We start from the raw sequence: 13,497 nt of genomic DNA on the forward strand, positions 1-13,497 counted from the left end.
CTGCCATAAGTGTGGTGTCATCTGCCCATCTCTATCTGAGGTTATTGATATTTCTCCCAGCAGTCTTGATTCCAGCTTGTGCTTCATCCAGCCTGACATTTCGCATGATGTTGATGTATTCTGTATATAAGTTAAATAAGCAGGGTGACAATATACAGTCTTGATATACTCCTTTCCTGATTTGGAACCAGTCTGTTGTTCCATGTCCAGTTCTGTTGCTTCCTGACCTGCATACAGATTTCTCAGGAGGCAGGTCAGGTGGTCTGGTATTCCCATCTCTTGAAGAATTTTCCACAGTTTGTTGTGATCGACACAGTCAAAGGCTCTGGCATAGTCAATAAAGCAGAAATAGCTGTTTTTCTGGTACTCTCTTGCTTTTTCGATGATCCAGCGGATGTTGGTAATTTGGTGTCTGGTTCCTCTGCCTTTTCTAAAACCAGCTTGAACATCTGGAAGTTCACGGTTCACGTATTGCTGAAGCCTGGCTTGGAGCATTTTAAGCATTACTTGACTAGCGTGTGAGATGAGTGCAGTTTGTGCAGTAGTTTGAGCATTCTTTGGCATTGCCTTTCTTTGGGATTGGAATGAAAACTGACCCTTTCCAGTCTTGTGGCCACTGCTGAGTTTTCCATATTTGCTGGCATATTGAGTGCAGCGCTTTCACAGCGTCATCTTTCAGGATTTGAAATAGCTCGACTGGAATTCCATCACCTCCACTAGCTTTGTTCATAGTGAGGCGTCCTAAGGCCCACTTGACTTCCCATTCCAGGATGTCTGGCTCTAGGTGAGTGATCACACCCTTGTGGTTATCTGGGTCATGAAGATATTTTTTTGTATAGTTCTGTGTCTTCTTGCCACCTCTTCTTAATATCTTCTGCTTCTGTTAGGCCCATACCATTTCTCTCCTTTATTGTGCCCTTCTTCGCATGAAATGTTCCCTTGGTATCTTTAATTTTCTTGAAGAGATCTCTAGTCTTTCCTATTCTATTGTTTTCCTCTATTTCTTTGCACTGATCACTGAAGAAGGCTTTCTTATCTCTCCTTGCTATTCTTTGAAACTCTGCATTCAAATGGTTATATCTTTCTTTTTCTCCTTTTCCTCTCACTAGCCATCAGGGAAATGCAAATCAAGATCAAATAAGATACTTACACACTCCTGTTAGTCCAGCTAAAATAAAGAATAGTAGCAATACCAAATGTTGGTGAGGATGCCAAGAGTTGAAGTCTGTCTGGTGGACGTGTAAAACGGTGTAGATACTCTGAAAGATACGTTGGCAGTCTTAGGTTGTATAGTACGTTTTACGTTTCCTAACAGTTTCACTTCTGGGTATTTATTCCAGAGAAAGGAGATAGTAAATATTTGTGGTAAGAATAAGCATGATGGGTCCAGTATGGCTGAAATTTAGAAGATATGATAAGGCTTTTCAACAAATGATCTTGGAAAGGTTTGAGACAGAGCCTGCAGTCTATGTCGTTTTTTACATCTCTTTTCCTACTCTTTCCTTGGGGCTTTGACACATTTATTTTTCTTGGTTGAGTGTTTAGCTTTTGTGAGTTGATTGAAGAGAATTTTAAATGCTGAAAGTTTGGTGAATACAGGCACAAAATAAATAGACCATCATCTCTTTAAAAAAAAAAAAGTGTCCTATGTTAATGTATATTACGTGTATGGATTTTTCTAAAACTTGCACATTTATGATCCGGTTTGGGGCAGGTTCAGAATCATGGGTTCAGCAAGCTCGTGACAAAGTGGCACCAGTCTGCCTCCCCAGTCTGCCCTCAGGGGCTCTTCCTGTTCTTTGATGCCCTTTGTCCTTTGTTTTTGCTTGTGGCAGGGTCTCCCGTGAAGGCATTGGACAAGATCATTTACATTTGTGTAATAGGTCCGCTCAGGCCCCCAGGGCCTCTATCCCTTCTACATATTGTGTCTATTTTTAATTTTTAAAAATTAATTTTAATTACTATGTTTTATTTTTTTTAATTATGTTTTTAATTTTAAAAAAATTTTTATTGTGTTAAAATATATACAAACATAAAATTTGCCATTTTAACCATTTTTAATTGTGCAATTCAGGGACATTAATTACATTCACAGTGTTGTGCAGCCATCACCATTATCTATTTCTAAAATTTTTCATCACCCCAGAAAGAAGCTGTAATTAGTAACTCCCTATCCTCTTTGCCCCCAGGCTCCTAGTAACCTCTAATCTGTCTTCTGTCTCTACGAATTTTCCTAATCTGGGTGTTTCTTAAAAGTGGCATCATATGAAGTTTGTCTTGTTGCATCTGCCTTATTTCATTTAGCATGTTTGCTGTCCACGTTGTAGTGTGTATCAGAACCTCATAACATTCCACTGTATGTGTATCTATCACATAAAAACTGTTGTGTCTCTTTCAATTCAGGAAGCTGAGTTCAGAGTGTAGATTTTGAGCTGAAGAAATTTATAAGTGTGGGGCAATGTAGGAAAGAGAAAATTTCAGTTCAGATTGGATAAATAGTGCTTTGGAATAGCTTTGTGTCAAAGTGAACACAGTGGAGGAAAGATGAGTAATTCTCTTGCCGGGTTCAGGTAGGTGGGCTGTGTAATAAACTAAAATTTGGACTTCTTTTTTTTTGTTTGTTTTATGATTTTGTTTTCCGGGTGCTATGAAAATGAACAATTAATATAGATAATGAAGATGAATGGGAACTGAAAATGACTAAGATCATGTCAGAAAGACTTGTACTTGCTGCAAAATGGAAGGGAGATGTTTTTGGTTTTTTTCCTCATATTAGTAATTTCATGTATAAGAGAACAGAAGAGGCCTGAGAAGGAGATTAGGATTAGTAGGATCACAGTTTCCTGGTGGGCTTGGTTTGGGGACCTTTAAGGGAAGAGATTTGGGGCTTGGCAGAGGACTGAGGTTGGAAAAGCTCCAGCTTGTTCCTGACAGTGTCCTTCCACAGACACGAATCTCATTAATGTTTGTTTCCCCTGTGGGGCAGGACGGAGGGTTGGGGGCGTAGCAGCAGAAAGGCCGCTGCCCCAGAGTCTTGGGTTATGCTGGTGGGGAGCATGGCTGCAGGGCCTGCTGCGGCCCCCAGCCTGAGACCTTCGTGAGCTCTCAGGCTGCAGGTGAGCCTCGGGAGCGGCTAGGCCCCTTTCAGCAGCTCTGCTACTTGGGCAGACCTGTCACTTGCTGGTTCCCCTGCCTGCTGCCTTTTGAGTTGACCCACAGAGGGCTCTGTGTCGTGTTTCCTTAGAAGGTTCTTGGACTGGAGAATTGCACGCGTGTTTGAGGCTTGTGCCTCCAGGAAGGTGGATCGAGTGGATTCCTTCTTGTTATTCGACTGTGGTGTGACTGATCCTGCTTCTCTTTTCTGCTCTCACACTTCTGAGGCATCATCTCTTTGGCTTGGGTTTCATCAGCGAGCCAGATCACGCCAAGACACACGTCTGGGCAGGTTCTGGGTAGCACAGTCTGGAAAATAGCAACACGGAACAGGAGAAGTAGATTTTTTTTTTTTAAGAAATGTGGTTTTATGTTTATTTATTAATGGCTGTGCTGGGGCTCTATTGCTGGACGCTGGCCTCTTTCTAGTTGCAGCGGGTAGGGGGCTGCTCGCTAGTTGTGCTGCGTGGTCTCTCCTTGCCAGGGCTTCTGCTGCTGCGGAACACAGGCTGTTGGTGCACGCGGGCTTCAGTAGTTGCAGCTCATGGTCTTTAGTACACGCGCTCAGTGGTTGTGGCCCATGGGCTTAGTTGTTCCACAGCATGTGAAATCTTTCCGGACCAGGGATTGAACCTGTGTCCCCTGCATTGGCAGGCAGATTCTTAACCACTAGACCACCGGGGATGTCCAGAAGTCGATTGAAACGTGAATTTCATTGGAGAGCTCAGCAGGGAAAGGAATTCTAGATCTCTGGGCCCTTCTATTAGAATTTTATATTCTGATTTTTTTGGTGTAAGTTTCTCTGCTGGGAAGCAACACACGGGCAAAACAGAGATTTAATTGGAAGGATATGGGATGGCCGGAAGGAATACCTAATGAGTCTTCAGGAAGGACTGAAGCCAGAACAGCTCAGTGATCTGGGAGCCGGAACCTCTTGGGGAGGAATCGGCACCGCCATGTCCAGTTTTGCTTCTTTTTGCTCAGAGGTCAAAGTCCAGGGAGACAGCCATGACCAGCCTGGAGGGGGTCAGGGAGGGGACCCTAACTGACAGTCCGTGCAGGGCAGATCTTGTGCAGAAAGCTGGTGTTCTGAGCCACGCTGGGCGCTGTCACTCCAAGAAGGAGACGGCTGGGGCAGCAGGAGAAGAAGAGGCCCTCTGCCCTACACGCTCCCAGGACAGCAGGGCCCAGAAGCAGAGACTTCCACTTTGCAGTGCAACTTGTTTTATGTCAGGGGCCTAGGCTTTTTGGTGTTTTTACATTGAGGGCTGACCTCACTGAACGTCCTTTATCAGTGAATCACTGTGCAGGAAATGTGTTTTTTGAGGGGTCAGCCCTTGTATGAAGGTTTTTCCCAAGGATTTCTCTTGGTCTGGCCTTTGCACAGAGAACGGGGGGAGGGTTTCCAGAATGCCCATTTGGCTGAGAGCAGCTGAAGGTGCTGTCAGTTACAGAGTGTGCTCTCCTGTGCCACGTGTGAGAACAGTGCCCTCGAGGGAGTGGCCTTTTTAAGAAAGCACCTAATGTGGAAGATGGTTGAGAGTTTGTTACTAGAGCCAGAGGGGCAGGTTTTTGGTTTCTTTGGTTAGACTCACTTGGACACTGCTCACAATCAGTAGGAGCTGACCGAGATTGTGCATGTGTGTGTGTGCGTGTGTGGGTTGCTGTTGATGTCTCCAGCTCTTGCCTGTACACATCCTGATTTGGTCTCCGCATCCCTGCCACCTCCCCTGGGTACCCTAGTGTTCACAGTCAGGTACTCTTTGCTAATTTGCTTTTCTCCCTTCTTGCCAGGTATATGCAAATGGTGTACATTGTCAGTGCCATCCAGCGTGTGCCACGCTGATCCATGGTCACTTTCCGGGATGGCAGCAAGGTGACTTCAGCTGAGGATGACCCTGACTGAAAGGCTGCGTGAGAAGATATCTCAGGCCTTCTACAACCATGGGCTGTTCTGTGCATCCTACCCCATCCCCATCATTCTCTTCACGGGGCTCTGCATCTTAGCCTGCTGGTATGTTTCCAAGTTACCCTGGATATGGTGGGCCAGTAGACTTCCTAACCCTGACTGTTGTGTAGCCCTTGGACTGGGTCTTTTTACACAGTGGAACTTGAGGCTCATTCAGGCCCACCAGTGGGAAGCTCTAGTCCTGAGGTGGTAACCACTGCACTTAAAACAGTCCAGGCTCGCCCTAATTTAGTAAGTCACCAGATTTGTTCATATTATTGAGAATTTCTCAAAATAATGTTGAGATGTTTCTAAGAAACTGCAGGATGCATAAAAGCATGATCTTTTAATTTGCCTTCTCAGCAGTAGTAGCTTCCTTTGGGCATCCAGTTAAGAGCAGGAGCCTTGGAGTGTTGCAAGAACAGTCCATTTCAACAATTCTTGGGATACCGTCAGTGTTGCAGGCTAATCCCAGAGATAGGGTTTTCTACGCAAGGGATTGTCATTGCCTCATGCAGGATCTTTTGTTGCGTGGACTCTGTAGTTGTGTGTGGGCTTAGTAGTTGCAGCGTGCAGGCTCTCTGGTTGTAGCAGGTGGAGTTACTTGTCTTGCAGCATGTGGGGTCTTAGCTCGTGGACCAGGGATCGAACCGATGTCTCCTGCATTGCAAGGTGGATTCTTTTTTTTTTTTTTTTTTTTTTTCTTTATTTGACTGTGTCAGGTCTTTAATTGCAGCACTCAGGCTTAGTTGCCCACAGCATGTGGGATCTTAGTTCCTGGCCAAGGATTGAACCTGCATCCCCTGCACTGGAAGGCAGATTATTAACCACTGGACCACCAGGGAATTCCCTGCAAGGTGGATTCTTAACCACTGGATCACCAGGCAGCTCCCTCTAGTCGTTTTCTTGTGTTCCTGGGGAGTCTCCTCCTGACCTCTGGTTGACCCCTGGGGCCCACCATACTCACCAGGCGCTGCTGTGAGAGCTGTGCCGCTCTCTCTCCACGTCTGTTGTGCTGTCCCAGGGCCTGGAGAACCCTGAAGGCTGTGGCTGATGAAGACATTGTAGGAGAGGCTTGATGTAAGGTGATAATCAGGGGTCCCCTTTGGCTCTCAAACACTGACAAGAAAAGAGCCCACCTCGTTGTCCTTGTCTCTGGGAAGAATTGTGGTTTCCAGATTAGTTGCACATCTAATGTTTATAGAAGTTTACTTTGCTGTACTGGAAGAAGGATGGTTCAGGACTGAACTTGCTGTTCAGTTGTTAATGATCCCAAGCTCTTCGTTAATTAGGACAAGAAATGATGAGCATATTCATTGAGAATTTCCTGCTGGGTGCTTCAGTTCAGTTCAGTCGCTCAGTCGTGTCTGACTCTTTGCGACCCCATGAATTGCAGCACGCCAGGCCTCCCTGTCCATCACCAACTCCCGGAGTCTACCCAAACCCATGTCCATCGAGTCGGTGATGCCATCCAACCATCTCATCCTCTGTCGTCCCCTTCTCCTCCTGCCCCCAATCCTACCCAGCATTAGGGTCTTTTCCAATGAGTCAACCCTTCGCATGAGGTGGCCAAAGTATTGGAGTTTCAGCTTCAACATCAGTCTTTCCAATGAACACCCAGGATTGATCTCTTTTAGGATGGATTGATTGGATCTCCTTGCAGTCCAAGGGACTCTCAAGAGTCTTCTCCAACACCACAGTTCAAAAGCATCAATTCTGCGGCGCTCAGCTTTCTTCACCGTCCAACTCTCACATCCATACATGACCACTGGAAAAACCATAGCCTTGACTAGACGGACTTTTGTTGGCAAAGTAATGTCTCTGCTTTTAAATATGCTATCTAGGTTGGCCATAACCTTCCTTCCAAGAAGTAAGCGTCTTTTAATTTCATGGCTGCAATCACCATCAGCAGTGATTTTGGGGCCCAAAAAAATAAAGTCTGACACTGTTTCCACTGTTTCCCCATCTATTTGCCATGAAGTGATGGGACCAGATGCCATGATCTTAGTTTTCTGAACGTTGAGCTTTAAGCCAACTTTTTCACTCTCCTCTTTTACTTTCATCAACAGGCTCCTTAGTTCTTCTTCACCTTCTGCCATAAGGGTGGTGTCATCCGCATATCTGAGGTTATTGATATTTCTCCTGGCAATCTTGATTCCAGCTTGTGCTTCTTCCAGCCCAGCGTTTCTCATGATGTACTCTGCATATGAGTTAAATAAACAGGGTGACAATATACAGCCTTGACGTACCCCTTTTCCTATTTGGAACCAGTCTGTTGTTCCATGTCCAGTTCTAACTGTTGCTTCCTGACCTGCATACAGGTTTCTCAAGAGACAGGTCAGGTGGTCTGGTATTCCCATCTCTTTCAGAATTTTCCACAGTTTATTGTGATCCACACAGTCAAAGGCTTTGGCATAGGCAATAAAGCAGAAATAGATGTTTTTCTGGAATTGTCTTGCTTTTTCGATGATCCAGTGGATATTGGCAATTTGATCTCTGGTTCCTCTGCCTTTTCTAAAACCAGCTGGGTGCTTCAGCAGGTATATAATTAAATGTCTCGTTAATCCTCATAAAAACCTTCGAAAGTGGTCCAGTTTTATTTCCATTTAACCAAAGGGAGGATGGAGGATTAGAGCTTGCCTGGTCTACACAGCCCACGAGCAGGGAAACTGGAGTTCAGACCCAGGCCGGGGGTCCTGGTGCCTGCAGCCGTGGCACTCTGTCCCCAGCCTCTCCTCACTCTGGCTCAGTGTATCTGTTTACACTTTGTTCATGTGTGTGGTACATGGTAAGATGCTTGTGGCTTTATCCTGCACCTGATGAATTAGGAGTGTTCTGAGAACCCAGCTCTTGGTTTTGCTTGTATTCTTTCCTTTAAGTCAATCTACGCATCTCTCTCTTTCAGAATCATCCTTTTCTAGGCCCGGCCTGTGTGCTTGGGCAGTGGTTCTTAAAACTGCGCTAGCATCAGAATCACCAGGAGGGCCCTACCCCGGAGTTTCTCGTTTGTCAGGTCTGGGTGAAGCTAAGAATGTGCGTCTTTAAACAACTTCCCAGGCCGGGGGTCTACATGCTGAGAACACTAGACTGTCTGTCTTGAAAAGTTCTACCATGTCTCAGCTAAAAGGATTTTTTATTCTGACTTCTGAAGCAGCAGTTTGTGGTGACACTCATGGTCATTTTGCTCCTTTCTATAGGGGTGGGTGGTGTCCAGCTCCCCTGTGATAGGTTTTCAGTTCTGTGGTAGCCTCTGTATATGTGCCTTTCCACCTGGGAGGGTGGTAAGTGAATGCATAATGGATGAACACCCTGAATTAAATTTGTCTTCTCAACGGGTAGTTGAAGGGGTAGTTGTGACTCCCCTTCCACAAAGACAGCTCTAGTACCGGAAAGGGAAGGGTGTTTTCTCTTGGACATTCGCCTTCTGAGGTTTTGATTTGGCCAGCCAGGACCAGACAGCTTCCCAGATAGGGAGTGTATGATGTGGGCAGCAGCTGTGAGTGTAGTGGTGCAACTGGGATTTATCTTTGAATGAATAATTTGATATCTCACACGTGTTTCAAAACAAGTTGTCCTTGGATTTATGATAGGGGCCTCTGGTATGAAAACTTTCTGACCTTTGTGGCTAAGGTCTCAAGTATGGAAGATTCCTTGACTCAGGGTGAATTAGAATGGGGTGGGGGATAGGGGAAGAGGCAAATGTGATAGTAACAGTATTGTATTTAGTAACCAGTGTAGCCCAATTGCAGAAGAAAAGCAAAAAGCAAGGGACAGTGGAAAAGGTATGCTCACATGAATGCAGAGTTCCAGAGAATGGCAGAGAGAGACAAGAAGGCCTTCTTCAATGAACAATGCAAAGAAATAGAGGAAAACAATAGAAGGGGAATGACTACCGATCGCTTCAAGAAAATGTGAGATAGCAAAGGAACATTTCATGCAGTGATGGACATAGTAAAAGACAGAAGTGGTGAAGACCTGATAGAAGCAGAAGAGGTCAAAAAGAGGTAGCAAAAATACACTTACTGTACAGAAAAGATCTTAATGACTCGGATAACCATGATGGTTTGATCACTCACCTAGAACCAGATATCCTGGAATGTGAAGTCAAGTGGGCCTTAAGAAGCACTACTGCCAGTAAAGTTAGTGGAGATGGTGAAATTCTAGCAGAGCTATTTAAAATCCTAAAAGATGATGCTTTTAAAGTAATCCACTCAGTGTATCAGCAAATTTGGAAAACCCAGCAGTGGCCACAGGACTGGAAAAGGTCAGTCTTCATCCCAGTTCCCAAGAAAGCAATACTAAAGAATGTTCAAACTACTGGACAGTTGCACTCATCTCCCATGCTAGTAACATTATGCTCAAAATCCTTCAGGGTAGGCTTCAGCAGTATTTGAATCAAGAACTTTAAGATGTACAAGCTGGGTTTAGAAAAGGTAAAGGAACCAGAGATCAAACTGCCAACGCTCTCTGGATCATAGAGAAAGCAAGGGAATTCCAGAAAAACATCTGCTTCTGTTTCATTGAGTATGCTGAAGCCTTTGACTGTGTGGATGATAACAAACTGTGGGAAATTCTTCAAGAGATGAGAATACCGGACCATCTTACCTATCTCCTGAGAAACCTGTATGCAGGGCAAGAAGCAACAGTTAGAGCCTTATTTGGAACAACTGACTCGTTCAAAATTGAGAAGGGAGTACATCAAGGCTGTACATTGTCACCCTGTTTATTTAACTCATATGCAGAGCACATCATTCGAAATGCCAGGCTGGATGAGTTACAAGTGGAATCAAGATTGCTGGGAGAAATATCAACAACCTCAGGTATGCAGATGATACCACTCTAATGGCAGAAGGCAAAAGGAACTAAAGAACCTTTTGATGATGGTGAAAGAGGAGAGTGAAAAAGCTGGCTTAAAAGTCAGCATTCAAAAAATGAAGATCATGGCATTCAGTGCTATGACTTCGTGGCAAATAGAAGGGGAAAAGGTGGAAGCAGTGACAGATTTCCTCTTCTTGGGTTCTAAAATCACTATGGATGGTGATTTCAAGGCTGCAGCCTTGAAATTAGAAGACGATTGCTTCTTGGAAGGAAAGCTATGACAAACCTAGACAGTGTGTTAAAAAGCAAAGACATCACCTTGCCAACAAAGTTCCATATAATCGATGCTATGGTCTTTGCAGTAGTCAGGTATGGATGTGAGAGTTGGACCATAAAAGAAGACAGAGTGCCGAAGAATTGATGCTTTCGAACTGTGGTGTTGGAGAAGACTCTTGAGAGTCCGTTGGACAGCAAGGAGATCAAACCAGTCAGTCCTAAAGGAAATCAATCCTGAATACTCATTGGAAGGACTGACACTAAAGCTGAAGCTCCAGTACTTTGACCACCTGATGCTAAGAGCTGATTCATTGGAAAAGACCCTGATGATGGGAAAGATTGAGGGCAGGAGGAGAAGAGGGCAACAGAAGATGAGATGGTTGGATGGCATCACTGATTCAATGGACTTGAACTTGGGCAAACTCTGGAAGTTGGTTATGGACAGGGAAGCCTGGCCTGCTGCAGTCCATGGGGTCACAAAGAGTCGGACACAACTTGGCGACTGAACAACAACAGCAGCAGCCAAGCTGGTCAGACGCCTGTCTTAGATCCTACAGGTGTGTCTGGCTGAGCATCAGTCCTGAGGAGCGGGTGGGGGACCCTCAGAGTGGGGTTGGGCTGGTGAGAGGGAGTGGAAGACTCATCTTCACTGAGCGCTGGCTTTGTGCTCAAGTGCTTCCACACATGGTATTTCATTTGATTGCCTGACATCCTTGGAGGAGGTGGTTATTCCCTAGTTCCTTTGCTGATGATGAAACTTGTGCGGAGAAATAGTAAGTGGTATGTGCTGCAACTGGCAGGTCTGTGTGGCAGATCCACATCTGTGGTTTCTCCACTTCACTGTGGTGACGTGAACTTTATGAAGAACACTGTTTGGTGCTGATAGCTTTCACTGCAGGGAGTCTGCTCCTTAATCAAGAAGCCAGAGAAAGAGAGTCTCAGTTACAGTGGGCCAGTGGCCAGTGGGCCAGAATCTGCCTAGACAGAGGACAGAGAGGCTTTTTGAGGCAGCGGCCCTACATAACAGACATTGAAGAGAGCGCATGCAGTAGAGTTTTATAGCCACCTCAATCAAGATGGCTGTAGTATATGCCAAGAACTGTGCCAGACAGTAATGCCGAACACAGACCCTCCCACAGTCTCAGCCTGAGACAGACAGTTGCAGTGCCATTGGATTTTTTTTCTTTTAAGTTTGTGCATTTATTATTGTTTTTAAAAATAATTTTTACATACTTATTTTGGCTGCGCTGTGTCTTGTTGCTGCATGGGCTTTTCTCTAGTTGCTGCAAGCGGGGGCTACTCTCCTGTTGTGGTGTGTGGGCTTCTCATTGCAGTGGCCTCTGTTGTCACAGAGCATGGGCTCTAGGCACGTGGACTTCAGCAGTGGTGGCGCACAGATTTAGTTGCCCCTTGGCATGTGGAATGTTCCTGGACCAGAGATCAAACCCATGTGTGACGCATTGGCAGGTGGATTTTTATCCACTGAGCCACCAGGAAAGGCCCTGCAGGGTGGATCCTTAACCACTGGACTACCAGGGAAGTGTCTGTAATTTTTTTTTTTTTTAATTTAAGGATAGTTGATTTATCATGTTGTGTCAGTTTCTGCTCTACAACAAAGTGATTCAGTTATCCATGTATATGTACTATTTTTCATATTCTTTCCATTATGGTTTGTTACAAGATATTGAATATTGTTCCCTTTGCTGTAGAGTAGGACCTTGTTTCATCTATTTTTTATATCGTAGTTTGTATTTGCTAATCCTAAACTCCTTATTTATCCTTCCCCGTTCCCATTTGGTAACTGGTTTTAAATTTCTATGTCTGTGAGTCTGTTTCTGTTTGTAAATAAGTTCATTTGTGTCATATTTTAGCTTCCACATATAAGTGATATCATATAGTACTTGTCTTTCTCTTGCTGACTTCACTTCGTATGATCATCTCTGGGTCCGTCCATGTTGCTGCAAATGGCATTATTTCATTCTTTTTTTCCAACTAATATTCCATTTTTTTTTAGTATGTGCTACATCTTCTTTATCCATTCATCTGTCCATGGACATTTAGGTTGTTTCCATGTCTTGGCTATTGTAAGTAGTGCTGCTGTGAACCTAAGAGTGCCTGTTACCTTTTTGAATTAGTTTGCTCCAAATATATTCCCAGGAGTGGGATTGCTGGATCGTATGGCAGCTCTATTTTTAACTTTTTAAGGAACCTCTATACTGTTTTCTGTAGTGGCTGTACCAGTTTACATTCCCACCACTCTTGGTGGGAATGTAAATTTTTCCACATCCTCTTCAGCATTTATTATTTGTAGACAGTTTTATGATGGCCATTCTGACCAGTGTGAGGTGGTAGCTCATTGTAGTATTTTTTTTAATTTTATTTATTTTTAATTGGAGGATAATTGCTTTACAATATTGTGCTGGTTTCTGCCATACATCAACATGAATCAGCTGTAGGTATATATATAGGTGCCCTCCCTCTTGAACCTTCCTCCCACCCCCACATTGTAGTTTTAATTTGCATTTCTGTAATAATTAGTGCTGTCGAGCATCTTTTCATGTGGTTATTGGTTATCTGTATGTCTTCTTTGGAGAAGTGAACAGACAGCTTTTAGTGGTTTCATTAGATGCCCAGGCTCCATTTAATTGCTTACCTGTATTGTACCTGGAATGAGAGACTTGTTCAGCTTGATGAGGGGACTGCTGCTCTCGCTCCCTGTCTGCCTCTAGCTCTTTCTGAGCCGTGGGCCTGTTCATCATCACAGGATCACCCTGGGAGCCATGAATGCTCTTTCCTCTGGGGAAACCTGATGAAACTTATAGCAAGTAGGCACTGTGGCGACGGGTGTCTATTTACATTTTCTAGAGCTAGTTAGGCCACCAGGGTGCGCGACAGCGGCCCAGCAAGGCAGAGGGTGCTGTTGCTTGGGCCTGCTGTGAGAAGTGGTGGGTGCGCTGTGGCGTGAAGGAACAGTGTCTGGGTGCCAGGCCAGCTGGGTTGCCCTCCCTGTGGGTCAGAGGTTTATGTGGGGGTCACTGGGTCACTTGTGATTCCACAATGTGCTGCTCATGGTTATAGAGGGTGCATTTTACCTTGGAGAGCAAGTTGGAATCACGATGAAGGAGGTGAATCCTCACACACGGAGGTGTGTGGGTATCCGAGTGCAGACATGGCCCTTTCCTCCTCCTTTTTCTCTGGAGCAAAGCAGCCCTTTCAGGCTGAGACTGGACGTCTCGGTTGTGGTGGCCTCTGCTCTCAACCTCTCTCTCCTGTGTCTGCCATGGCTCAGGTTTCCCCACGAT

General features: G+C 44.9%; 1 protein-coding gene across 17 annotated transcripts in view; it reads left to right on the forward strand.

Annotated features, from left to right (window-relative positions):
• The window catches only part of SCAP (SREBF chaperone), a 100,369-nt gene that overhangs the window by 47,847 nt on the left and 39,025 nt on the right, over positions 1-13,497 (forward strand). For 13 of the 17 annotated variants that reach the window (XM_081525851.1, XM_081525855.1, XM_081525860.1 and 10 more), the window contains one exon: positions 4,948-5,167. The exons of the other annotated variants lie outside the window; for them this stretch is intronic. In XM_081525851.1, coding sequence (XP_081381977.1) covers positions 5,046-5,167 — 122 coding nt within the window. In that variant the 5' untranslated portion in view covers positions 4,948-5,045. The remainder of the gene's footprint in view (positions 1-4,947; positions 5,168-13,497) is intronic. 17 annotated transcript variants of the gene reach the window in all.

Source organism: Giraffa tippelskirchi, chromosome 9, assembly GCF_054371585.1.
Source record: "Giraffa tippelskirchi isolate mGirTip1 chromosome 9, T2T-mGirTip1v1.2.pri, whole genome shotgun sequence".
Taxonomy (NCBI): Eukaryota; Metazoa; Chordata; class Mammalia; order Artiodactyla; family Giraffidae; genus Giraffa; species Giraffa tippelskirchi.